At 41.3% G+C, this 27,901-nt stretch overlaps 1 protein-coding gene across 8 annotated transcripts in view; it reads left to right on the plus strand.

Moving 5' to 3' along the window:
• Positions 1-27,901, plus strand: part of USP54 (ubiquitin specific peptidase 54) — a 163,195-nt gene that overhangs the window by 81,971 nt on the left and 53,323 nt on the right. For 7 of the 8 annotated variants that reach the window (XM_056530669.1, XM_056530678.1, XM_056530672.1 and 4 more), the window contains 12 exons: positions 11,065-11,199; positions 12,846-12,959; positions 14,699-14,781; positions 15,655-15,760; positions 15,878-16,024; positions 16,972-17,121; positions 18,100-18,268; positions 18,853-19,023; positions 20,153-20,284; positions 20,402-20,782; positions 21,461-21,698; positions 27,050-27,189. In XM_056530669.1, the coding sequence (XP_056386644.1) occupies positions 11,065-11,199; positions 12,846-12,959; positions 14,699-14,781; positions 15,655-15,760; positions 15,878-16,024; positions 16,972-17,121; positions 18,100-18,268; positions 18,853-19,023; positions 20,153-20,284; positions 20,402-20,782; positions 21,461-21,698; positions 27,050-27,189 (1,966 nt within the window). The remainder of the gene's footprint in view (positions 1-11,064; positions 11,200-12,845; positions 12,960-14,698; positions 14,782-15,654; positions 15,761-15,877; positions 16,025-16,971; positions 17,122-18,099; positions 18,269-18,852; positions 19,024-20,152; positions 20,285-20,401; positions 20,783-21,460; positions 21,699-27,049; positions 27,190-27,901) is intronic. The other variant, XM_056530673.1, reaches the window with a different exon arrangement.

Genomic DNA, 27,901 nt, shown 5'->3' on the forward strand with positions numbered 1-27,901 from the left:
TCTCAGGCACGAAGCAGTCATTCGCCGATCGGACACCGAGGAGGCAGGTAAGGGCCCTCCCGTTGTCCGGTCAGCTGTTCGGGACGCCGCGATTTCACCGCGGCGGTTCCGAACAGCCCGACTGAGCAGCCGGGTCACTTTCGCTTTAGAAGCGGCGGTCAGCTTTGACCGCCGCTTCTAAAGGGTTAATACCGCACATCGCCGCGATCGGCGATGTGTGGTATTAGCCGCGGGTCCCGGCCATTGATGAGCGCCGGGACCGACGCGATATGATGCGGGATCGCGGAGCCGGTGCAGGACGTAAATATACGTCCTGCGTCGTTAAGGGGTTAAAGGGGTACTCCACTGGAAAACATTTTTCTTTTAAATCAACTGGTGCCAGAAAATTAAACAGATTTGTAAATTACTTCTATTAAAAAATCTCAATCCTTCCAGTACTTATGAGCTGCTGTATAATACACAGGAAGTTTTTTTTTTTCCTTTCTGTCTGACCACAAGTGCTCTCTGCTGTCATCTCTGTCCATCTCAGGAACTGTCCAGAGCAAGAGAGGTTTGCTATGGGGATTTTCTCCTACTCTGGACAGTTCCTCAAATGGACAGAGGTGTCAGCAGAGAGCACTGTGGTCAGACAGAAAGATAATTCAAAAAGAAAAGAACTTCCTGTGTATTATACAGAAGCTGATACGTACTGGAATGATTGGGATTTTTTAATAGAAGTAATTTACAAATCTGTTTAACTTTCTGGCACCAGTTGATTTAAAAGAAAATGTTTTCCAATGGAGTACCCCTTTAAGGCAGTGCTGTAAAATCATAGTAGCCACACAAAATATTAACTTTTTTGGCCCAATTTGGACATTTCCACTTAGGGATATACTCACTTTTTTGTTTCCAAGATGCATAAATTAATGGCTTTGTGTTGTCATTTTGGCTGTGCACTCACTATTTATACAGTCATGGCCGTAAATGTTGGCACCTCTGAAATTTTTCAAGAAAATGAAGTGTTTCTCACAGAAAAGGATTGCAGTAACATGTTTTGCTATACACGTTTATTCCATTTGTGTGTTTTAAAGGAATAAAAGATAGGAAAAAAAGGAGGACAGTGCCTCGTGTAATTCCGTGAGACAAGTGAGTCCCTAGGTACTAGGGTGAAATTGTACTCACCTTAGGCAAACCTTGGGTTCATGCATATAACCCCTCCATGTTGGGGTACAGATGTACGATCTGGAGCTGCAGCCTGCTGATCCGGCCGGTGTCCTTGAAGGGGTCAGCAATTGCAGTATTGCCTTTTTCTTCCAATATACCCCTTTTGTGTGTTTTGGAACTAAACCAAAAAAAAGGAGGAAAAAAGCTAATTGGACATAATGGTCCAGATTTATCAAACTGTGTGAGAGAAAAAAGTGGAAAGATTTTATGATTTTTATGATATGAATTTTATGACTACAACTACTAGCATGTACAAAATCCATTCCAAGAAAAATGTTTGGACAACCTTTTCCAGCATTAGAAACACCATGCCTATCCCCAGGTTGTGTGTGATATTGCAGTTTAATTCCATTGAAGTGAGTGGAGACACATTGTAATACCACACACATGAGGACAGGTGTGGTGCTGTTTTGGAAGAAATTTGTTCTTTTTTTCCATTCTTGGACTACAACTTCAACTTCAAGTTCTGTGGATTTAAAGCTAGCTGTTCTGTGCAGGTAATTTTATAGGCACATCTGCCAGTCTTTTAAGATCTGTGCAGTCTTGTTTTACGTGGTGACTACATGATATTGGTATGAGGCCGGAATGCCTGGGATTGATCAAGGAAATTGCGTTCTACACCACTGTTCTGGTCGGCATGACACATCAGGTGAAGTATATGCAATGGAAAGTACCAAAAGATTTGTAAATATCTTCAAAACAGAGTGTCAGGATGGAATTTTGTAGTTGAAAATTCCCAAAGCTACACAGCTTATCATTAATGTTTCTGAATGTTACTCATGTGTAAAATCAAACCTACATATATTAAAGGGGTTCTCCACCATAAGGTGATTTTAGTACGTACCTGGCAGACAGTAATGGACAGGAAGGATCTGCACTTGTATTTGGGCTAAATGGCTATGTTGTGAGATTACCTTAACACTGTGGCTAGCTTTTTGTGAACTGGTATTTCCTGTGTTTTTCATTTATTTATTTTTTACTACAAATCCCATAATTCCATTTTCCTCCCTCCCACACATCAGCCACCCCACCCATTGAAACGTAAAGGAGCTGCATCCATTCAAGAGACCTGTAGTTTTCAATTAGGGTGCCTACAGCTGTTGCAATAGTTGCAGATTGATCTCTCTCCAAGTGATCCCTCCACCCATTGCAGCAGACATGCTCCCTATCATCAGCTGACTGGTGAGTCAGTTCCCGGCCGCATTGCAACCTAGGAAAAATCTTAAAAAATAAATATTGGGGCAAAAATCACATAAGAATTGATTGTGAGAAAACCATCACACACAGGTACAGACACTATATTATGAACTACACTAACTTTACAGCCCCTGTAGCATAGTCAAATAAAAAAAATCCTGGAATACCCCTTTAAAGGCAGCTTTGAAATCTGTCTGTTCCTTGTCAGTTTATTGATAATGAGAAATTATTAGTTATATAAATGAATTTGAAAATTAAGTTCTGTAAGGAGGATTTCTTCTGCTCCCTTCGTAAAGCTTCTCTTGTAGTAAGTAGCAAGGGTCATTGTTGATATTAGTTTCAGTAGTGAAATAAAGGCTTCATTTGTTCTAGTAATGTAGGTACCTTGTCCTGTAGCACAGGCTTTATCTGTGCCAAAATAAGCTGCAGATCATACAGGAAGAGTCACTAGTAGAGAAGAATCTGGGTGTATTTGTGGATCATAGACTACAGAACAGTGTGCAATGTCAGGCAGCTGCTTCTAAGGCAAGCAGGATATTTTCAAGTGTTAAAACCGGCATGGACTCGCTGGACAGGGATATAATATTACCACACCTGGAATCATGCTGTTTAGTTTTGGGTACTGGTTCATAGGAACAGTGTCCTGGAGCTGGAACAGGTACAATACACACAACTAAACTAATAAGAGGCATGGAACATCTTGGTTATGAAGAAAGATTAAAGGAAATACATTTGTTTAGTCTTGAGGGTTTATAATCAATCCAGTTAAGTATATGTGTCCCATAAAAAATATGTAGGGAAAAACTGTTACAGGTAACCCCCCTTAAAAGACAATTGGCACTCCTTCTGCCTGGAGGGAAAAAAAAAGTCTTCAGGGACAACAAGCTTTATTTACCATAAAAACTGTGAATTTATAGAAAAGTGTACCTCGAGAACTGGTCACAGCAAAAACAGTTGTGGGCTTCCAAACAGGCTTAGACAGATTCTTGAAACAAAATAACATTAAAGTGGTACTCCGTTGTGGAACATTTTTTCACATTATCCCCAGGCTGCATGCAGATAAAACAAAAACATAGACTTGCCTGATGTCACAACCTTGCCAGGTGACTCTGGTCAAATCATCGGCAGCAGTGTGCCGCGTCAACCATCAGCAACCAGGAAGACTGGACGGGAGCAGTAATACCATGGCACTAAAAAGGCTGCAGCAGGGAAGTTTTTTGGTTATATTAGATATTTTAGTTTTTATATACTCAGGCAGGCAGCCTGAGTATAATGTTAAAAATTCCAATGTGATGCAAAGTCCAGCTCTCCCTGTACAGCCCCGAGCGTCTCGGACCAGAATAGACCAATTCCAAATAATATAGAAACAAAACAGAATGGTCCCGCGCTTGTATCGGTGGAATTGCAAGGATTTATGAAGCAGATAAAAAGACAGGTACAGACAAAGTGACGCGTTTCGGCTGCTAGTTCAAACATACATATATTGAGGGCTGACTAAGGCTGTGAACTAGATGCCGAAATGCGTCACTTTGTCTGTAACTGTCTTTTGATCTGCTTAATAAATCCTCACAATTCCACCGATACAAGCACGGGACCATTCTGTTTTGTTTCAGTGTTAAAAAAAAAATGTCTACAGCGTAGATTCCCTTATAAAGGAAAACTGTCAGCCTATTCACCCACACTTAACCCACAGAGCTCATTGATGCAGATGGCACAGATCCTTTGCTGTACTCCACCCCTAGCCATCTTATATAAGATGTCTGATCACGGGGGTCCCGTCGCTCGGGACCCCCACATTCTGCCATGCGGCACCCACCTGTAACGGCTTCCGGAACCTCTGGAGGCCCTGAGGCTAATACCATCCCGACCATGGGGACATAAGATCGTGACATCACGACCACGCCCCCTCAATGCAAGTCTATGGGAGGGGGCGTGAAAGCTGTCACGCCCCCTCCCATAGACTTGCATTAAGGGGGCGGGGTGTGACGTCACACGGGGCAGAGTCTTGGCGTCAGGATGGGATGGTATTAGCCTGAGGGCCTCCAGCGGTTCCGGAAGCCGTTACAGGTGGGTGCCGCATGGTAGAATGTGGGGGTCCCCAGCGGCGGGACCCCCGCGATCAGACTTCTTGTCCCCTATCCTTTGGATAGGGGATAAGATGGCTAGGGGTGGAGTACCCCTTTAAGTGAATCGCTCAGAGGGGGGCGAGGCTTCACCGGTACATATCCATTGTCTGTGACTTCTTCACTAGGATGTGGAGTCACAGACAATGAATATGTAAATTCAGCTGGCGAAGCCCAGCCCCCCTTGCACACGATTCACTGAATTCAGCAAAGGATCTTCTGAGGGAAATATCTTTACGACCTGCTGGACATATTTAAGTGACCCCTCTTTAGACTCCTGTTCACCCACATTAGTGGGTTAACAGGCTGACAGTTTTCCTTTAAGGCTAGATTCACATTGCTTGTTTGACTTACGTCCAAGTAGGGCTGCCCGATTGTAATTGCAGTTAAGAGCAGTCGAAATCTCAGCCCTTTGTGTGATACAAAATGCTGTGATTATATTAACATGTACATGTATGTTACATGCCCACGAAGGGACTTTAAAAGAAGCTTTGGAGAAGAGCTAACTTCAAAGCCAGTGAGAAATTGCTGCTATGAGCAGCTAGGACTCATCCCTTATGTCTGATAATAGTGGTCACACCAATGCCGGCATAAGACCTTGATAGCGGCATCTCAATTGTTATTGTGACATCCCGTGCCAGTTGGGAGCCATCTTTGCCACAGAGCAGGACATAAAAATAGTAGCCATTCCAGCTACACCAACAGAGGGCTCCCTTACCCTACCTGGACGGGCAATAAGGTTATCTTCCTCCTGGAGACCCTGGTAGAACATACCCTATATAATATCTCCTCTAAGATAAAGGTCTATCTTCGGTATCCTCACTGCAGCAGACGCTACCTACTCGTTTAACGATCCGCTGAATCAGAGCTCATTGTTAGAGGAATACAGTACACAGCCTGTCTACTATTGGATTATGTGAGGGCCATCAAATACATGAACATGAAATGCACCTAGGGTCTCTTCATCTGAATACACCTGACACTTATCAGAACTTCCTTGTTTTATAACTTGACATTTTTGTTCTGAGTGTTGAGTGGCGGGAGTCCACAGTATACTCTTGCTCTCTCTGCACTAGTCCCTGAGGAGTTGTGCCGCTTTATTATTTGACACAACGAAACGCGTTGGATTTTGCTTTATTGACTAGCATTGTCTTGTAATCACTGTACAGATTGTATACATGTGTTTGCATAATCTATAACTCACTGTATGTGCAATTGGAGGTTATACTAACCAGCGACTACCACTCACGGTCTCTATACTCCGGTCTGTATTGTATCTGGCACCTTCCCTTATCCTTCTATACAGGGATCCTTCAACTTACAATGGCCTCAACATAAATTGGTTTCAACATACAATGGTCTTTTCTGGACCATTGTAACTTGAAACCAGACTCCATATACAATGCTACAGACAGTCCATAACTGCAAAATGTGTCAATGAGCATTCACTGGTAAAACACCAGTATTACTAGAGTGTATGCACTGACTGATTGGCTGTCTGGTAGCACCCCCTACAGTACAGGTAGGTATTACATGTTCTGTACTCTTAACCTGTGCCACGGTTAGCTGCTCCTTTGGGCACCAGATGAGGGTGGCTCTATTTTCCTTTTTAAGGACATTGTGTGTACTGTACAGGGCCCATGAAGACGCTCCTGTCCTCTACATAGACAGTGATTACAGCTCCCAGCAGATCTTTCTTACTTTTATGTTAGGATTTGCTTTATCTGTATTAGTCATCTACTTATTTTTGTTTAATCCTCACTTTTTTTCTATTTTTGGAACACATTTTGAGGCTTCAGAACCAATTACCAGGTTTCCATAGAGTTATGGTCTCAACATACAATGGTTTCAACATACAATGGTTATCCTGGAACCAATTAATATTGTAACTTGAGGGACCACTGTATAAGGAGAGGTAGGAGGTTCCAGATGCAGGTGGCATTCTCAAGGAAGGCCACTCTGCAGTAACAGGCAGAGGGTCTATACCAGGGGTCCTCAAACTATGGCCCGCAGGCCACATGCGGCCCGCCGAGGACATTTATCCAGCCCGCCGCTGCCTGGGACATCCCTGTGTCCCGAAAGATGTTTTCGGGACACAGGGATTCTCTCTCGGAGACCCCGTGTTTACTTTAAAAACACAGGGGCTGCCGGGAAGGTGGCGAACACAGGGACGTCACTGACGCCGTGCGTGTGCCCATAGCAACGGAGCGCGGAAGAGCGGGGCAGCGATGAGGACGTGCGCTGGCCAGCTAGGTAAGTGTTACCAGCCGCACGTCAGCTTCGGTGCTCTGACCACCACTCCTTCGGTCCCGGGACTTACTGCTATGTCCGGACGGGAGGATGGGTGGTCAGAGCACTGAAGTGGGGGCAGAACACAGGAATACAGCCTCCAGCCATACACTGTATGGCTGGAGGCTTTATGTCTGTGGGGGAACATACTGCACCTAATTTGGGGGAACATACTGCACCTAATGTGGAGAGCTATACTGCACCTAATTTGGGGGATCTATACTGCACCTAATGTGGGGGAACATGCTGCACCTAATGTGGGGGTACATGCTGCACCTAATATGGGGGAACTATACTGCACCTAATGTGGGGGAACTGTACTGCACCTAATGTGGGGGAACTGTACTGCACCTAATGTGCGGGAACTGTACTGCACCTAATGTGGGGGAACTGTACTGCACCTAATGTGGGGGAACTGTACTGCACCTAATGTGGGGGAACTGTACTGCACCTAATGTGGGGGAACTATACTGCACCTAATGTGGGGGAACTATACTGCACCTAATTTGGGGATCTATACTGCACCTAATGTGGGGGTACATGCTGCACCTAATGGGAGCTATACTGCCCCTAATGTGGGGGAACATTATACTGCACCTAATGTGGGGGAACATTATACTGCACCTAATGTGGGGGAACTGTACTGCCAACCCTAATGTGGGGGAACTGTACTGCCAACCCTAATGTGTGGGAACTACAACCTAATGTGGGGATCTATTCTGCCAACCGGGGGGGGAACTGTGCTGCGTACTTAAAGTGGTAGTCCACTAATAAGATATATAAGTGTGCATAGGAATTTGTTCATGTTTTGATATCTATAGTCCGGCCCTACAACGGTCTGTGGGACCGTGAACTGGCCCCCCCATTTAAAAAGTTTGAGGACCCCTGGTCTATACGGACCAAGCAGGGTCAGTATATAGGGTCCTTTGTGATTGGTCCAACATCCAGGGCCATTTATGTTGGATTATAACAGAATTATGTTATCTTTATATCTTTTACCTTATTTTGGTCATGTTCCTATTTTAATGTATATCAATAAAAGCTAACTTTTAAGACCTAAGTGTTTTCCTTTCCTATTCAAGCCTAGCTTACATATAGGTCTACATATTACAGATACTCACCTATTAGTCTATTGTGGCATCTAAAAGTGCAAGTGACTGGCGATATTGGGTTCAACTTGGCTGATCGGGAACTCCACTGGGTAAAAGTGGGGTCCCGACCAGTTGACTTGACTGCTGGAGGGCCCTCATCTGCCTCTGTGCCATCTGCTTGTGGCTCTGCTGTAACTCTGATCAATGCTGTGCTATGGCATAGCATTGAACAGTTTTTGCAATTAAGATTGAATGTAACAGTCACCTAGGGGGCTAAAAAAAAGTAAAAAAAAAAATTTGTGTTGAAAAATGTGAATAAATGTAATAAAAGTTTAAATCACCCTCCGCTCCCATTTTTCAAATAAAATAACAAGAATAAACACAAACCTATTTGGTATTACCACATGCAGAAATGTCTAAACAATCATATTTCGTGTGGGGGTGTGTGTGTGCGCGCGCGCGCTCCGTGTACGTGCGTGAAAGGGTCTGTGAATGTCGGGATCGACCGATTATCGGCCAATAATCACTATTTTGGGCATTATCGGTATCGGCAATTACCTTGCCGATAATGCCCCGCCCCCGCACCGCCCCCACCGCAGAGCGAGCGGAGATTCTTTCAGGCGTCCGCCACTGAAAATACTGCGGCGGTAGGACTGCGAGGCATTGCGCTGTCACCATTGCCGGCTATGCAGTACTCGCGTAATTCTGCGCAAAGAATGAACATGTTCTTTCTTTACGCAGAACAATTTCAGCGGTGGAATTGTCCACCGCTGAAATTCCGCAGTGTGAACGGGTCTCGCGGACTATGGTACTGTTCACTGTGTGGAATTCTACTCGGGGAATTCCGCAGTGTGAATGTACCCTAATACAAAGAAATAATTGCTATGTATACAGTCATGGCCGTAGATGTTGGCACCTATTACATTTTTCAAGAAAATGAAGTACTTCTCACAGAAACACATGTTTTGCTATACACATGTTTATTCCCTTTTGTGTTTATTTTGTGTTTATTGGAACTAAACCAAAAAAGGAGGAAAAAAAGCAATTGGACATAATGTCACACAAACTCCAAAATGGACTGGACAAAATTATTGGCACCCTTTCAAAATTGTGGATAAAAAAGCATGTGATGCTCCTTTAAACTCACCTGAGGCAAATAACAGGTGTGGGCAATATAAAAATTATACCTGAAAGCAGATATAAAGGAGAGAAATTCACTTAGTCTTTGCATTGTGTGTCTGTGTGTGTCACACGAAGCATGGACAACAGAAAGAGGAGGATAGAACTGTCTAAGGACTTGAGAACCAAAATTGTTGAAAAATAGCAACAATCTCACGGTTACAAGTCCATCTCCAGAGATCTAGATTTGCATTTGTCCACAGTGCGCAACATTATCAATGAAACACTATGGCAGGAGACCCAGGAGGACCCCACTGCTGACACAGAGACATAAAAAAGTAAGACGACATTTTGCCAAAGTTAACTTGCGTAAGCCAAAATCCTTATGAGGAAACATCTTGTGGACAGATGAGACCAAGATTTTTGGTAAAGCACATCATTCTACTGTTTACCGAAAATGGAATGAGGCCTACAAAGAAAAGAACACAGTTTCTACAGTGAAATATGGTGGAGGTTCAATGATGATTTGGGGTTGTTTTACTGCCTCTGGCACTGGGTGCCTTGAATGGATTACCCATGGATTTTGGGTCGCACTGTACAGCCCAGTGTAAGAAAGCTGGGTTTGCGTCCGAGATCTTGTGTCTTCCAGCAGGACAATGTCCCCAAACATAGGTCAAAAAGCACCCAGAAATGGATGGCAACAAAGCGTTGGAGAGTTCTGAAGTGGGCAGCAATGAGTCCAGATCTAAATCCCATTGAAAACCTATGGAGAGATCTTAAAATTGCTGTTGGGAAAAGGCGCCCTTCCAATAAGAGACCTGGAGCAGTTTGCAAAGGAAGAGTGGTCCAACATTCCGGCTGAGAGGTGTAAGAAGCTTATTGATGGTTATAGGAAGCGACTGATTTCAATTACTTTTTCCAAAGGGTGTGCAACCAAATATTGAGTTAAGGGTGCTAATAATATTGTCCAGACGATTTTTGGAGTTTGGTGTGACATTATGTCCTATTTGCTTTTTTTTCCCCTCCCTTTTTTTGATTTAGCTCCAATACACACAAGGGAATAAACATGTGTATAGCAAAACATATGTTACTGCAATCCTTTTCTGTGAGAAATACTTAAAGGGGTACTCCGGCGCTAAGATGCCTGATTGTGGGGGTCCCGCCGCTGGGGATCCCCATGATCTTGCACCCAGCACCCCGTTACAATCAGTCCCCGCAGCATGTTTGCTCTGGGTCTGATTACTGGCGATCACGGGGGCCTGAGCATTGTAACGTCACGGCCCCGCCCCCATGTGGCATCACGCTTCACCCCCTCAATGCAAGCCTATGGGAGGGGGCGTAACAGCTGCCACGACACTCTCCCATAGGCTTGCATTGAGGGGGCGGAGTGTGACATCACACGGGGGCGGGGACATCACAATTCTCCGGCCCCGTGTTCGCTAGTAATCAGACCCGGAGCGAACATGCTGCGTGCAAGATCACGGGGGTCCCCAGCGGCGGGACCCCCCATCAGGCATCTTATCCCCTATTCTTTGGATAGGGGATAAGAAGTTTTAGCGCCAGAGTACCCATTTAATTTTCTTGAAAATTTTCAGTGGTGCCAACACTTACAGCCATGACTGTATGTAAATATTGGAAATCAGCTGACAACTATTTTGATAATCAATTAGTTAGACAACCAGGGAATGTGTTGTCCCCTATTATAAAGAAAGAAAAAAAAAAGTTATAATTAAAAAAAATATAGTAAAAAGCTACTCTTTCCAGCCTCCACAAGACTTAGCCTTTAGCCTATTCTGCAAACTTTCGAACTACACACAATGCATCCTTTACACACACAGAAGGCCTCCAGTCTGATCCGATCCCCTTCAGTGCACACAGCTTGCAATGTACTGTGTAAACATGGCCCCCTTTGTTTTTTGTTTTTTTTAAGCGGTCTTGTGTAATTGTCATAAAGTTATCAGTTTATCAATACAGTTGTTTGAGTTATGGTTGTAATGTCACAATCCATTCTATTTACTGGTCAAAATCTGTTGTCTTCACAGGGGATTTTTAACCAGTTTCAGTGTAGCAGTGAAAAGGTTTTACCATCAGATGCTCTTCGCAGTGCCCTTGCAAAAACCTTTCAAGATGAACAACGTTTCCAACTGGGCATCATGGATGATGCAGCAGAATGTTTTGTAAGTAAATTTTTTATTATTTCTTAGAATTTTACTTTGTGTTTTAAATTGTGTTGAAAAATAAATAAATAAATAATATATGTATATGTGTGTATATAATGTATTTTTTGCATCCTTTACTGAATTTACATTAAAGTACAACTTGTACAACTTTTTTCCCCACAAAATACCCCTTCCTTTTAAGAGCGCCAAGGTTACAGTTACAGAACATGAAATGAACACCACCCACAGTATGCTTCTAGCTGTTTATCCCTAGTTTGGTAAAGTTACTTTGTTACTCCACTATGGTACTTCAGTATAAATATGAATGTTATCTGCCAGGTGGACAGCAAACCAAAAGGCCAATCTCTACTTATGCACTTAATTTTCCTCATTGTGTATTTGTTTTTTTGTTTTTTTACAGCTGATGCTTTATGTGAGTTTTTCTACTTTTGTGACGTGCTAACAGTAACTGCTTAAATTCAAAATGGGGATCCGGCTGGTACTCCCAAGTTCTCCCAAACCTGTTGTTAAATTGACATCCAATTCAGGGAAACAACAAAAGAGGGCTCATCATCCAGTTAAATGTGCACATACTGGCAGGAGCAAATACCAAACCAAAGAATTGCAATTTTTTTTATAATATTCCAGAAAAAAAGTTAATGGCGATTAAAAAGTCAGGTCAATACCAAAATGGAACAGATACAAAAAACAAATTATGGCGCAAAATGTTTTCCCTCATACAGCCTCGTATGCTGGGGGAAAAAAAGCAAAGCTACAGGGGTCAGAAATTGGCAATTAATTTTTTTTTGAAAATGTTCAGAATTTTTTTTAAATTAGTAAAACATTAGGCAACTATACAAATCTGGTATTGCTGTAATCAGGCCGGCCTAAAGTATCAAAATAACATGTTATCTCAACCACAAGGTAAATGGTGTAGAAAACTACCAAATTAGCAAAATGATCTTTTACTATTTTAATTTCACTTCACCAATATATATTTTTTTGTTTTAATTCGGAGCATATGTTATGGAAAAATTAAAAGGTATCATTGTAGTAGTTCGTTTTTTTTATTACCGTAAATGTCCACACCCCTGTACTATATAGAGAGCATTTGCTTCTAAAGTGAGGGTCCAAGAATGTGTGGGCAGAAAACTCTGCAGAGACTAGACCTAGCTGTCGTCATGGGTTACATTAGATGTAGAAGAAAAGGAACGACTTCAGCCTGGAAAGGCGTTACTTTTAAGTCACTGAATGTAAATATTTATGCTGCTTATAACTGCGTTATGTCAGTAATGTGTTTACTTGTAACTTCTGCAGTTAGATGTCTGGCGCCTTTCTGGTGTATAAAACAACAAATTTCCACATAGAACTTATTTAGCACATGTTAACCTGACTTGGCAATAGGAAAAAGTAGAAATATTGTATATACTATACTCTAAGAACAATAAATGTGACGCAAAGTAGGGAATCTTTTGTTTAAAAATTTTAATCCCACCCCTGCTTAGTGCTTGTACAGTATTTTTCTTTTTACCCTTCTAGAATAAATGGTATTGAAATTATGTTGATCAATTTTTCTTTTTACCAGTTGAATATATTTATACATCAGTATTGGTGTAACACACAAATTCTAGTTTAATAGAAGTGTTATTTATGTATTTTGGTAGGAAAATCTTCTGATCCGCCTCCACATTCACATCGCAGATGAATCCAAAGAAGATATCTGCACTGCCCAGCACTGTATTTCTCATCAGAAGTTTGCAATGACCTTATTTGAACAGGTATTTTAGTTGATCCTTATTCTGTAAATGGCTTCAATTTAGTTGATGTTGGTTTGAATTACAGCAAAAGAAATACGTGACTTTTGTGGTAAATATGAGAGATGTGGCACAATTATTAGGCCAAGGCCCTGTTTGCATCAAGTTTTTCACCTATATTTAGCAAGTATGTCTAGGAAACATTCAAGATGCCCGTGCTTTGTTTGTATTGCATTATGGTTGACATCCCCAGAATCAATCCTGTTGGTTGGCAGAAAACTGCTTGAGACAGCACTCCAGAAAATGCTCCTAATAATTCATTTTATTATACACCATTTAGTGCCTATTCACACTATGTATTTTCCGAGTGGAGTCCTTGTTGGGATCTATTTCTCCCTGTGATCAGTCAACTCTAGTCAACTTAGCAGACAGATTTAATGCACATGTATCGATACAGGTGGATGTTTCATTACATGCAGAAAAAACAGCTCCGCAGAAGAAAACATACCCAAAATTAGACTACAGCCCTTTTTTATATGGCAACACCCTGAGTGTGAGCTAATTGGCTAAGGAACACTGGTGGCTCATGGTGTATAACTTTATTACCAATCACAGTGTCCCTTTTTACAGTTTCTTTCTGAATGTAACAAAAAGTTCATTATCCTACAAAAGCTTATTTATTCTACCAAGGTCAGTTGGGAGCTGGCCAGAACTAAGATACTGGTTAACTGAAACTAGAAATAACTGGCCAACACGATCTTTAGTTAGACAACATATATATATATATATATATATATATATATATATATATATATATATATATATTAGATATTCCTGCTGTGGAGTTCTGCTATGGAGAATACAATGCATTGGGCTCCTATTGCTATCAGAAGGATTCTGCTGCACCATTCACACTGCAGAATTTCCGCTGCGGACTTCCACAGCGGAAATGTTGGACCCCAGACTCCACCGAAAGAGTGAATGTTCATTCTTTTTTTGGAATGCTCTAGGAAATTGTTTGCCGTCTATGGAGAGGGCGTGTCTCCGAGCAGTCCTAGTGCCGATACCTGCTACAGACCTAATATCTTCGGGCAGAGATTTTATGTAAATGAGTCCTAATACACCAGTTTTTAAGCAGCTCTGTATTTCTGATGAGGCTTTGTTAGAGGAGCGGGCAGACGGACAAGCCTCTTCCTCCATTTCCTAGATAGCCATACCTAGCGCGAGACCCAGTATAATGCATTTCTACGCTGCTGGGTCTCATGCTAGGAATGGTTACCTAGGAGATCGAGCAGGAGACTCTATCTTATAATGCAGAGTTCTGAGCGGCATAGAGCTGGGAAAACTATTAAGCCTTATTAAGGTATTTATTTACAGATTTGGGCACAAGTACAGTTTAGAAATAGGACTATATAATGCACAGTGCTGCACTCTAACAATTCGGAATTAAACTTTGTAGTTATGCTTTAATATTCATGTTGTTTTTACCCTGTTCACACCAGTGCTTAGAGCTTCTGTTGAGGTTTGATATCCTTATTATTTTAATTTTTACAGCAACAAGAATACAATCTACAGTGCTAATCTTTTCTTTAAAAGATCCAGGACTCTTACAGACCCCAATTAAAGTATTTGTGGTCTTTGGATCTGTTTAAAAACCGATGTGGCATACATGTCATGGTTCTGTTATCGGCTTTTCTGGTGTGATGCCTACACCTTCCTATGTTGTTTGTTTCTTTGTTGAATATTTTAATGTTCTTTTGCAGTGCGTATGTACCAGCTGCGGTGCCACATCAGACCCTCTGCCTTTCATTCAGATGGTACATTATATCTCAACAACTGCTCTTTGGTAAGGTGATGTTGTATTTTTTTTATTTTTACACACCATGCTATTTATTATGATAAAATTTGTATAAATCATTGTACTAAAAGGCAATTAGTTTAAAAGGATATACCAGTTTTATATAAGTAATGCTCAGTATGAAAATGGAAAGATTTACAACTTTCTAATATACTTTTGTTAGAACGCTTCACCATAATAAAGATATTTTTGTATAAATTCAGCGGTACCTGAGAAGATGCTAGAATAGTATCCAGTGTACACAACTGTTAATTTGCTTCAATGTTTCGAAGCACAGAAAGCATTGCGTAGACTGGATATCGTAGAAATATGCGTCTGACTACATAAATGTGGTCACATGGAGACCAACAAATGACTGCAACCAGAAAGTGTCAAATTTATCTTGCAATTGCTGCGTTGCGGTCGCTGCTGCTCTTGGATCACAGTTCAACCCCATTTACTTACATTAGCTTCAATGCAGCACTGTTCACACAATACGACACAGTCACTTTTGTTGTGTGACCCCTTTTTGTGGCCAAAATCAATTTTGTGGCCAATGATTTAAATATTAAATATAATGCCAGCTGTTTATTTTTAGTTGTATTCGCCATTACTTATTGGCATTACCATTTGCCAGATTAAACAGTTATTATGTAGTATGAGGATATTAACTGCTTGGACCTATGCAATGTTTGTTGTGTGATCCCTTTATAATATAAATGCTCACCCTATAATATTTGAATAACATGCAGTAAAAAGGAAAGCAAAAGTTTTAGGCCTTGCATTAGGTCATACTATTTTACAGATTTTGACAATGCCATTATTGTTATTTAAGTAGTTACTGCTTCAATTCCTTTATTATTTGTACTGCTTACATTGTAGCAACCAGGCAATATGTATGTTGGAAAGGAGAGAAAAACCAACTCCTGATATGTTTGGAGAATTACTGCAAAAAGCTAGTACAATGGGAGATTTGAGGAACTGCCCAGTGAGTACTCACTATTTGTGCTTTTAGCCTTGTGCAAAAGTGAAATGTGTTAATTTGTAATAAAAATTTTTAACTCCACTTTATTGCTGTGCTAAGATATCACAATTGAATTTACAGAGCAATTGTGGTGAGAAAATCCGCATCCGCCGAGTGCTCATGAACGCTCCTCAGATCATAACAATAGGACTTGTCTGGGATTCCGATCACTCTGATCTTGCTGAGGATGTTATTCACAGTCTTGGAACTTGTCTGAAGCTTGGGGATGTAAGTGTATGGTCACTATATGTTGTTGAATTTGCAGGCCAGACTAAGTGGAGAGATTAATACAACCTCATTACCTGCCTAAAATCATAAGAAGCATCCAGTAGTAGAGTAATTGACAGCTTTTTCTAATTGTTTACATTGTCAAAATCCAAACAATAAGAAGACAATGTTCCATGTGATGGGGGAATTTATCATTGTATGTAGACTATATTTTTGCTCTAAACTTGTCGGTTTTTTATTTTTTTGACTTTTCAGGTAGACTATTTTCTCATTGTGTCAAAATCAAGTGGTTTTTCTGCAATGGTAATTAATTTACCATGTGTGATTTTTGTGTGAAAAGTCACACATATTGTCACAAAGCCCTCATTTATCGCAAATCTACACAAGCCCTGAACTAGCTTACAAAAATGGCATTTGTAAAAAGTCTCACATTTTTGCCCAGCGGGTTAAAAAGTAGCAAAACTTGTTACAGTTGAGGGATCATACAAAGTGGTGTTCTGAAGTGTTATTTGAAAAAAAAAATGTGTACTAGCACCATATTATTCCCATGGAATGCAACCATTCAGTAAATAGTACAGAGGTACACATTGCCACCACAAACAAAAGTTATAATATGCCATATTCTGCACTCTAGCCAAGTATTCTGGGCGCCAGAGGTTAATCTCTTATATAAATTTTTTGAGTGTCTAATTGTTTCAGTGTAAGATTAGTCTATACAGTCAAAGATGTGCCAGATTTATCACAGTGGCTTATAAGATTGATGCATCTTTAGACTGTCTTGTCAAAGCTTACACATTTGGTTGGTTGGCTTGATTTGTGCATGTGTGCCAGGTTTGTGGCACAAATTTTGCCAAAATTGCTTAATTTTCTATAGCAGATCTGCCCCATTGCTGGACAATGTATTATCCCTGTGCTATTTATCTGCTTACTGTACTTTCTCTTCCCAGTTATTCTATAGGGTTACAGATGACAGAGCAAAGCACTCTGAGCTCTATTTGGTCGGGATGATCTGTTACTATGGCAAACATTACTCCACCTTCTTCTTTCAAACTAAAATACGCAAGTGGATGTATTTTGATGATGCCCATGTAAAAGAGGTAAATCAAATAATTTAACTAACGATAACAATGTCTTTAACATTCTCTTACCCATTTTAACTTTAAGTGCAAACTTTAGCCTTGATTCTGCCATCTCTATTTGTGACTTTAAAGAAGTACAGAATTGGCTACTATTAGAGAATAATGTAGAGGTTCTTGTGGATGTCTTGTGCTGACCTGTATTAGCTGATGTCGCAGGCATGGGTCTTTAGTCATACAGATTTTTATTTAAATTATTGAAGTTATTTTCTAATGCTGCCTAAATTTCTCAGGAATCTGACTTTGCAGAGAGAATGGGTAGACCCTTATCACTGCAGTTCCCCTAATGAGATTTCCTGGTGACCAACTCACATGGCTAGACTCCAGCATCCTAAACGGAGACACATAAGTTGGTTGGGGTCAGTTCAGATTATGTGAAGTTTTTTTTATGTATTATTCAGAGCGTGATTATTTAAAGAAATATTCCCTTGAGGCGAAAGGGATTTTCACTGGTTGTGTTCTTTTCCTGACCATTGGCAGGGAAGTCACTGGTCAGGAAACACCTAAGATTTTTATTGTGTCAGTGTTTTGCCAATCAGAAAAACAAAATTGTATATTTGGCTTCCCCATGAAAATAGCATTGTCCTGTAACAGTATGTTAGTTTAGGTTAGTAATGATTGGGTTGCTTCATGACAGTTTTTGCTATGGCATGCATTCACAAAAAGGTCTTATATTGGGTATTACTCAGAATATAACCCCCTAACCTTTCAGCTGTTTAGAAAATCTATTGTTAAGTTGACTATGCTATTCTGTCCCCCACCTCTTGTGAATGAAATTCACATTGTGCACATAGAGTGCAATTTCTTATGAGAGCTTGTACTTGTTTGCAAGCTTTCACTATGTAAAAGGTAGACAAACACATGTTAAGAAGGAAACCTGTTTTGTACCTATTTCTAAAGATTTACAGTTTTAATTTTTATATATTTTTTTGTTTCTAGATTGGTCCAAAATGGAAAGATGTAGTGACAAAATGCATAAAGGGGCATTATCAGCCATTACTACTTCTGTATGCTGATCCCAGAGGTACTCCAGTGTCTGTTCCAGATGTTTTGTCTCAGATGGATATTCGGCAGTATAGCAGAACATGCTATGATAGCGAAGACTCTGGTAACAATTTTATACTATTTCTAACACTGACTTCCCTTTTTTTCTTTATCTGTAATAAGTTGTCTTACAAACTCCAATATTCAAGTCTACATCATGTTAAGTTTAGGATGAAGGCAAGCCATAAATTCTAAATGGGACACTGTTATCTTTCTATATTAACCCCTGGAATTAAAAAAAATAAACAATGTTTGCCTTCCATAAGTAATGTTGATCTTTTGGATATCTTAAAGGGATTAACCAGGATACGAAAAATAGAGCTAATTTCTTTTTAAAACAGCACCACATCTGTCTCCAGGTTATGTGTGGTATTACAACTTGGCTTCTTGTACTTCAGTGGAACTGAGCTGCAGAACCACACCCAACCTGGAGACAGACAGGTTAGCTCTGTTATTCTTGGATAACCCCTTCAAACATGGTGCAATAGGTATCTTGTAATGGTTGAATACAAAGTAACTGCAGGATTGTACTGGTGAATTGTTACCTTAATTTTATTATGCACCATTGTTGTTGTTTATACAGCCTCCTTATCTATAAGCGGCATGAGTTGTGTTTGTCACAGTTGTGAATTATTTCTGGTACCTTAGGTAGAGAGCCCTCTATCTCCAGTGACACCAGGACAGACTCTTCCACCGACAGCTATCACTACAAACATTCACATCATGAATCTGTGGTAAGCCACTTCTCCTCTGACTCCCAAGGCACAGTCATCTACAACTTGGAGAATGATGCAGCATCACAGAGCAGTAGAGATACAGGTACAAAGACTTATTTTATAAATCATTTCTCTTCTCTTCTTTTGATTTTACTCCACCTGGTATCTTTACAATAAAATCTCCGGAATTTTATTAAAATTAAAAACATATATCAAATTCTGATTATTTTAGAATCCAACACAATTTATGTATTTTAACTCAAACTTAATTTAATTTCACTGATATTTAGAAGTATCTAAAGTGCTTGACAGCATAACACTGCTTCGTGCTGTTAGGCCAACTCTTCTGCTCCACCCATTTCTCTGTATGTCATTAGGCCATGCCGCAGTTTTATGTATGACAAGCAGAAGGTCATGTTTATCTGCCTGCATGCTTTATGTCTATAAACACTGTAGAAGCAATATACTTTATGTCAACTACAGTTCTGTCTAAGTAGTGTCCAGGAAATAAAGATTTGCAATTTTGCACCGGTCACCAGTTTTGTGGTGGTAAAACTACTGAGAGCCCTAAACAGCAGAAGGGTAGGTTAGTGCCTTTTTAATGTCCCAGCCACAGCTGCTGAATAGTCAGAGAGGCTGGGTCTTTCCCCAAGCTCTCTTTAATGGGAACATCCTGACCCCCACATCTTACCAATGACTGGCAGCTCTAGTCATTCTCTTACTGGTGAGTAGCAGGGCTGGGGACACTCCGATTACAGAAGGCTCAGGAAAAGTGCCCACACCTCCGACTGTTTAGCAGCTATGGCTGGGACATAAAATTGTGTTTTTTTGGTCATTCTCTAACCATTCATTTGGCTATGTTTTTTTTTCCTGCTAGAAATGTTTTCCTTAGTTTCCTTTTGGCTATTTAGGGCTAGCAGTTTTACTACCACAAAACTGGAGACAGATTGTTGTCAATATTCTCCTTTCTCTTGATATAACAAAAAAACAAAAAAAAACTGTTGTTGTTGCAAAGCAATTTTCAAGCTTATATTGTGTGCAAACCTATTCAAAGATTAGCTGTTAATGTCCTCATGAAACTCACATTTTGCACATTTATACCTCAAATACTTTGAAGAAAGCCAACGTGTGATATCACATTAGATATTTTGTGGTTTTTATAATGAGATTTTAGGTTGCTGTGCAGGTATCCTTATTTTCTAGGGCTTTATGGTGTACTTTCTTGTATACAGGACACCTGACAGATAGTGAGTGTAGTCAGAGACATTTTTCAAGAAAGGGACCCTTAACTGACCGAAAACGAAGTTCCAGTCGGCCCCGGAGAAAAGGAGATGAGTCCCAATCTTCAGGTTATCACAGTGAAGGTCTGACCTGAACTTTTACTAGTGGTCCTGCTTAATATCACTTTTTATTTTTATACATAGTTTTGCTTCCTTTATTAATATGTGGCTTTCTCCTTAACTACTTCTTCGTTGTATTAGGTGAAACATTAAAGGAGAAACAAGTTCCAAGAACAGGACTGAAGCTGTCCAGCAGTTCCAGTAGGTTAAGAGACTTTAAAACAACTGTTAGCAATATGATTCACAGTAGACCATCGCAAGCGTCACAAACAACACCAAGCATACATCATGTTGGAAGTGCAGTGGATCAAACTGAGATCAAGCCACCCTCAACCTTAGCAGTAAGACCTAGGGACTGGGAAATGGAAAATACCAGCAATGAAATTAAATCTGGATTATCCGGCAGATATCGACCTACTTGGCGTCCAACACGTGAGCCATTAAATGTTGATAGTATCTTCAGAACTGAAAAGAGGAAAAGTACAGGATACAGTCCACTCAGTCCCTTCTCAGAAAATTCTGGTAAGAGGATGTATTTTGTTCATTCGTTCATCCTATACCCCTATATTTTCTTTTCTTACCCTATAGATGACTAAGATCTTGGATAACTGCTTGTCAAATGTTGTTCCCACATTAACAGCCATATCTGGCTTAGTAAAATTATATTCTTATGAAGGAGAGCGTTGTCTGTAGTGAAGACATGTCACTGACTTAGCCCCTAGAATTTCCTTATTTCTGGCAAGAAGGCTCTAAACTTTGACTTTTGTGGCTCCATCATGGTACACCCAATGATTTTAGTAGCTTTTATCAAGATGTGGTTTGGCACTTTGACTAAATGTATGTCAGAAATTGTGGCTTTATGTGCTGTATTCTGGCATAGGACTACGTCTTATGTATTTGCACGTTAGGATAAACAGTAAAAATACTGACCATGGACTTGAATAAACTGTGTGTTTTTTATTTATTTATTCAACCGCATGGTGTGTAGCAAACCCCATTTACTACAGCCCAAATGCCATGTTTGTAAACTCCGATTGCATTGAGATATCACGTCACAGCATACATGGACAATGGCCAAAAAGTGTTAATCTTTTGTCAACATACTTGCAACACTTAAAAAACCTGTAGAAGCCCTATAATTTTCTGAAAAGTTATATAGAATGAAGTATAATGAAGAATCCTTTTTTTTTCCTGTTAAAGGCAAGGACCTCTCTCTACATGAGCAAAGGGAAACTACCAATCCTGATACAAAGGAAAAGCATCCATGTGTGAAATATAGGAGTTGGGGTGTCGGACGTGGAGCTCCTCCTCACCTTATGGATCAGCAGCAGCCACGACTCATCCAGAGGATGGAGTCTGGCTATGAAAGTAGTGAACGGAACAGCAATAGTCCCATCAGCATGGATTTGCCTTTATCAGAGAACTGTAGTGCTTTTCGGTAAATACCTTTCTTTATTTTATCTTTTTATTGAGCATACATACTTAAAATACTCAAATATATATACAGATATACTTTAAAACTGCTACATAAATACAAAGTACTAAGTAATAATGTAGACATTTGTAGTGTAAACTAGATTGTCAAAGGAAACCCTGCCCATCTGAGTTTAATAGTCTGTTTAAAGATCGTGAGACCAAAGAAATCCAATATTGGATTTTTGCAAAGCAGAGTGAAATCTTGGGATGGGGACACCTAAGTATGAAATAGCTTTTGTTTGCCAAATTAATTTGGCCACTTTCCTGTAATTTTTTGTATAAAAGACCAAAGACACTAGGTTGAAGGCCTTTTCAGCTCCAGGCTCAACAGTATCGAAATAGGTGTATCATGTTTTAAGCATCAACCTAACTCTAATGGCAGTACAGACATTTTGTAAAGTGCCTATTACACAGAAACCCTTTCTGAAACCCCAATAGAATGCTCGGTAGAATAGATTGGAGGCAATTAGACAGGACTTTAGAGAGTAGTTTGTAATCTTTATTCAGTTTTGGTAGGATAGTTTTAGCGGCCATAAATTCAAGGGGAATAATATAATTATAATTGGTAATAAAAGAGGGCCGCTATGTAAAGCAGTGATTTCTGTTGCAGGATAAAGTAATATTCTTTTGGGAACCCGTCAGGACCAGGCATTTTATAAGCATATGTTTGATGGCCACGGTCACCTTCTAAGGAGAAATGTCTTGCTACAGGAGTAATTATGCAAAGTAAAGAAAATATAATTTATGAATCTAAATGAGAAGATGAAATAGATGGAGCACTCACCATATTAGATGGTATTGTAGAAAACAGTTCAGACATAAAATACAGCAGTGCAGTGGGGAGACATGAGTCAGACTGGTGGCCAGAAGAAGCACCTGTTGGTGAGAAACAGTCGTTGCCTGTCTACGCTCCTCGAATGTCTTGTGTCTCACCACTGCACTTCTGTATTTTATGTCTTAACTTTGTCATATTGTAATCTACAAAAAATTGTGCAATGATCAGGTGAGGGCGAAGGTGAGGGACCAAGCCTATGGGGTCTTTCAACAGTCCTAGTAGGTTGAGTATTATATGTAAATAGAGCATAGGGCCGAGTTTATAGAGGATTGTCCACAGCAGCCTTTTTCCCTTCTTTCTTCACTTCAGTAGCAGTTTTATGCAGATATTTTTCCATGACGCGTAGAAGGTAACTATGACGAGAGGACTAGCAAACCCTAGTCTCTGAATGCTTCTACAATTCCAGCAGCTGAACCCCCCTCACCAACTCCAATGGTCATACTGAATCATCGCGAGTAGAAATCGCTGTCTTCAGCATGGCACCGGATATCCTACTAATGCTCACTGATGTATTTGCATATATCACATAGAAGATGTATGGTTGAATCAAAACATTCACTTTTATTACAAAATCTGCTTAATTATATGTAAAAATCCATCGGCTGCCTCAGACTTGAAGGTGATGACTCTCCCTATATGTCTTATGCTTAGCTTCAGGGAGACAGTTATGCATAAAGTTCTGTCACATGGTTCAGCAGGTTAGGAGGCAGGTAGAGAAAATGGTACTGTAAGATCACTGGGGGACATGTATGTAAGATTTGACCCCTGTTTTGTGTTTAAAATTTTGTGTAAGCGTTTTTTTATTTATTAATTTTTTTGCGTCTTTTTTTTGCGTACATTCTGGTGGAGCATTTCGTCCAGATGTGTAGGTTTCGGTCTACCTTGGAGTGACATATTTAGTACGCACAAATTTATTAACTGTGTACATTTCATTTACCCACAGAAATCTTTCGCAATGACCATATTTTTAATGCAAATATAAGCCCTCTTGGACTGCACATAGCAAGATGCTCTAAATCATCGATTCCATTTTTCAAAGAGTGGATTGAGGAGATTACTATATTTGCCTGCAATTTATGAAACTCATTGCGCTTGATTGATAAATTTAGCGCATCTGCGCATAATTTAAAATTTGGCAAAGTGGGTAAACTGCTTCTACCGTACACAAATAATGATACATGTCCCCCACTGAGTGTAAGATATGGAAGGCTAAACCCTTAAAAGGTAATTATGTAGCTTTATCGGGAGTAAAAGACAAAGTAAACAGGGAAAAGTACCATATGTATCGGCATATAAAATTTTTTGCCTAAAGTTTATCTGCGTGTTATACACCAATAAGCCGCTGCAGTTCAATGATTTAAAGCGGGCAGATAATCATAAGTATTCCTATGCCGGACATCCCTGTGTCCCGAAAAATCTTTTCGGGACATAAGGATGTCCGCGGGTCACTAACCATTCCCAGACCGCCGCGCGTCCTCCTGCGGTCTTCCACTGGTCGTTCTGCGCTTCTCCACCGCTCTATGGTTGTATGCATGGTTGTCAGTGACGTCCCGTGCGTACAACCATAGAGGCGCAGGAGGACGAGCGCCGGCCGGGGCCTGGTGAGTGACCGGCGGCACATCATCTACAGTGTTCCGATCACCGCTCCTTTGGTCCCGGGACTGCTGCTATGGTCCATAGGCCATAGCAGTAGATTGTGACCCCGGGCCGGAGGAGCACTGGAACACTGTGGGGGGCAGTACACAGACATACAGCCTCCAGCCATACACTCTATATGGCTGGAGGTTGTATGTCTGTGGGGGAGGGAGCTGCCTACTCTTGTGGGGGAGGGGGCTGCCTACTATTGTGGGGGAGGGGGCTGCCTACTATTGTGAGGGAACTGCCTACTATTGTGGGGGCGGGGGCTGCCTACTATTTTGGGGAGGGGGGAACTGCCTAATATTTTGGGGGAGGGGAGCTGCCTACGATTGTGGGGGGGAGCTGCCTACTATTGTGGGGTGGGGGGAGCTGCCTACTTGGGGGGAGCTGCCTACTATTGTGGGGGGGGGGAGCTGCCTACTATTGTGGGGGGGGGAGCTGCCTACTATTGTGGGGGGGGGGAGCTGCCTACTATTGTGGGGGGGGGGGGGAGCTGCCTACTATTGTGGGGGGGAAGCTGCCTACTATTGTGGGGGGGGGGAGCTGCCTACTATTGTGGGGGGGCTGCCGACCAAATGTGTGGGAGCTGCTGACCTAATGTGGGGGAGCTGCCTACTATTGTGGGGAAACATGCTGCCTAGCTAATGTGGGTGAACTACAAGTACTGTGCATCGCAGTAGGAGGGGTAGTCTTATACGGCAAGTATATCCCAAACTCTATATTTTCAGTGTAAAAGTTGGGGGTCGTCTTATACGCCGGCATATGCAGTAATTTACAAATCTGTTTAACTTTCTGGAGCCAGTTGATATTAAAAAAAAAGTTTTTTCCAATTATGTTGGTTATACAGCAGGCATTAATACCAGCAGATGGATAATGAGGAAGGTCAACTTCATAGTAGGAACTGTTCATACTTAGATTCTCTGAGAGTGAGCTATGAAACTATTCAAAGCACACTTATGTAAAGTAAGACAGACAAAGGTAACTGACGGACAATGTTGTTGTGCACTGGCAGTAGCTAGACAGTAGGTGGCAGCAGTAGCACACAAGAAAATAGACCAAAATCATTTGCCTGAAAAGAACAGTAGTTTTCAGTGTCCACTCACAGATATGCTCTAGCTGTTCACAAATGTCTCTACAGGTAGATTAATAAAAGTACATAGAGGAGTTGCATAGAAGAAAACATCCCTCTATATGAGGGCCAAACTGCCTCTGGTGTGTCCTGTGTTCATATAATATACTGCTGCCAGCGGCACTTAACAGGGCTTACCAGAGTGAAGGGAGCCCTGATACCTGTTTGAGGTGTTCCCTGTGGTAGTGGAGCAGGAGTGGGATATGCAGCAAGGAAGCAGGCTGTAGATGGATGAGACCATGACCCATGTGGTTGGTATGGTGGTCGGGTGCCTCAGTGCCGTGCTGGGAATCTTAGCAGGTCTCTGGTTTGTGGCTTGTGAGGTGTGCAACTCGAAGGTTTAGCTGATCCAATCCTGCTCTGGGAAAGGAAACAGATCTCTGCAGTCGCAATTTGCAGACAGATGACAGCAGCGGCAGAGCCCTGATTCTTTGCTGTCAATCCTGGCAGGGACCACTCAGTAGGGAGGATCCTAAAGGCACACTGCACACTCGGAACAAGTGGAGTGGCTGATGTGCAGCGGGTCAGTTGTCCAAGCTTAAGACGGACCTCTGGTGGATATATAATGTGGAGGCTCACCTGGCAACACAGACTACCAGTTGTTTGGTGCAAATCAGGGGTCTTCAGTACAGTTTCTAGGAAGACAGAGACCAGAAGCCCTGGTAACATGCGTCCGTTCCTGATTCCCTGCTCACCAGAAGTCTCTGCCTAAAACGTTATAGTTTAGAGCAGTGGTTCTCAACCTGGGATACAAGTACCCCCAGGGGGTACTTAGCAGTTCTCCAGGGGATACTTGAAAAAAAATCAGTAATGGCAGCCACAGCCAGTGGTTACCGGTCTGGACCACTTTGAAAGAAATGGTAGGCTGACATCACTGCGCAGAGGAGCGGAGCAGGAGGACAGCAAAGGGGAAGTGCGGGCACTGGGCTGTTGTGGGCAGTAACTACCATCAGCTTTGTTGCTCCACTGCCCCTGCAGACCGGGGACCTACTGCTATGAGCCATAGAAATAGGTCCCCAGACCAGAGGCGCAGTGGTGCACCAAAGCGGGGAAAGTATGGCGGCCTACAACTATATATGGGCCAGTTTGGGGGCCTACAGCTATATTTGGAGGCACAGAGAGGGCCTAACAACTTTATGGGGACCCAAAGTGGGTACTATTTCTGTGTGTTGGGAGTTTGTAAATAGGTGGGTATTGTATTGCAGAAACAAGCCTAAAATGTTTGTTTGGCTGGTTCTGTGGAGATGGCTTGTATGGGAGAAATCTTAATGGCGGTCTAGGCCAGATAGTAAAGAAAAGTGAACAACTCCGGTGAGAGAAGACCTGTAAATCGGGGGACTGGGGAGATAGGGAGAGGAACAGGGGGCCTGTTATAGAGGAAAGTAAAGCATATGCATTATACTATAATCATTACAAAATGTCTCTAATATGGGGGTACAATTTTTTGGGAATGGTCTGTTAAGAGGTACTCAGGCAAAAAAGGTTGAGAACCACTGGTTTAGAGGATAGTTATCTCACAGAGAGATGAGTCAGTATTACAGAACAGTGTAATAAGTGGGAATGTTTTAGGAGGAAATATATATTGCATGTACTAAATGTGCAAAACTGCACTTGTCTTTATGTGCAGACAGAGCAACCTCTGGCTTCCTGCATAATAAAGTATTATCACATATTCTTCTGTGTAATTCTGCTTTTTCTTTTTTTCTTTAAGGGAGTATCACTCAAGGAAAAGTCCTGGTACAGCTCCAGCTCCTACCTGGCGAAACATTCCAAAGTCTCAGAGCAGTAGTGCAATAGATATGGCAGATTCTGCCTCAAGTGTCTGGGTTAAGGTCCATCCCTCTCATGTTGGTAAGATATTCTTTACCACTAACTTTTTATTTTAATTATTTTTTCTAGAAAGGGTCCAGTGTTTTCATAAACAGGCATAACTGTTTTCTGTATGTCATCATCTGTAACAGCCCTTTTAAAACATTTTTCTGTGTACGATTTTGATCCTTTGTCACAGAGATTCTCTAAGATGAGTTATTTAGTAGAAGGGCTTTTCACAGAAAACCATACAGCAGCTCATTGGAAATATTTCCATGGTAAAATGGTGGTAAAAACATAAAAAATTGGGTGTACTTTGGATTGTCCAGGCATACGCTCCTGCTTAGAATTAAAGGGGTACTCCGGTGCTTACACATCGTATCCCCTATCCAAAGGATAGGGGATAAGATGCTTGATTGCGCGATAAGATGTGTAAGCACCGGAGTACCCCTTTAATCCGTTCCCAGTACTCTCTGGGCATTGAATAGCTGCCCCCGCAGCTGGGTGCTGTGCAGATGCTTCTCTCCATAGCCAATGTCAGATTGAGGGCGAGAGCATGTCTGCACTACCTTTATATCCAGGTTTGATGTAAAGGGAATGTGTCCTTAGAAGATGACCTATTGTTTATTTTTTTTTTTCAACTGTAAATTTTTATTATATTCAGATAGGAAAATACACACCAGTAGGAATGATCGGGGTGACGTACCCCACAGTAAGTGAGAAATGCAAGCAAGTAATAATTCAAATCACAACA

The sequence above is a fragment of the Hyla sarda genome, chromosome 7, assembly GCF_029499605.1.
Source record: "Hyla sarda isolate aHylSar1 chromosome 7, aHylSar1.hap1, whole genome shotgun sequence".
NCBI lineage: Eukaryota > Metazoa > Chordata > Amphibia > Anura > Hylidae > Hyla > Hyla sarda.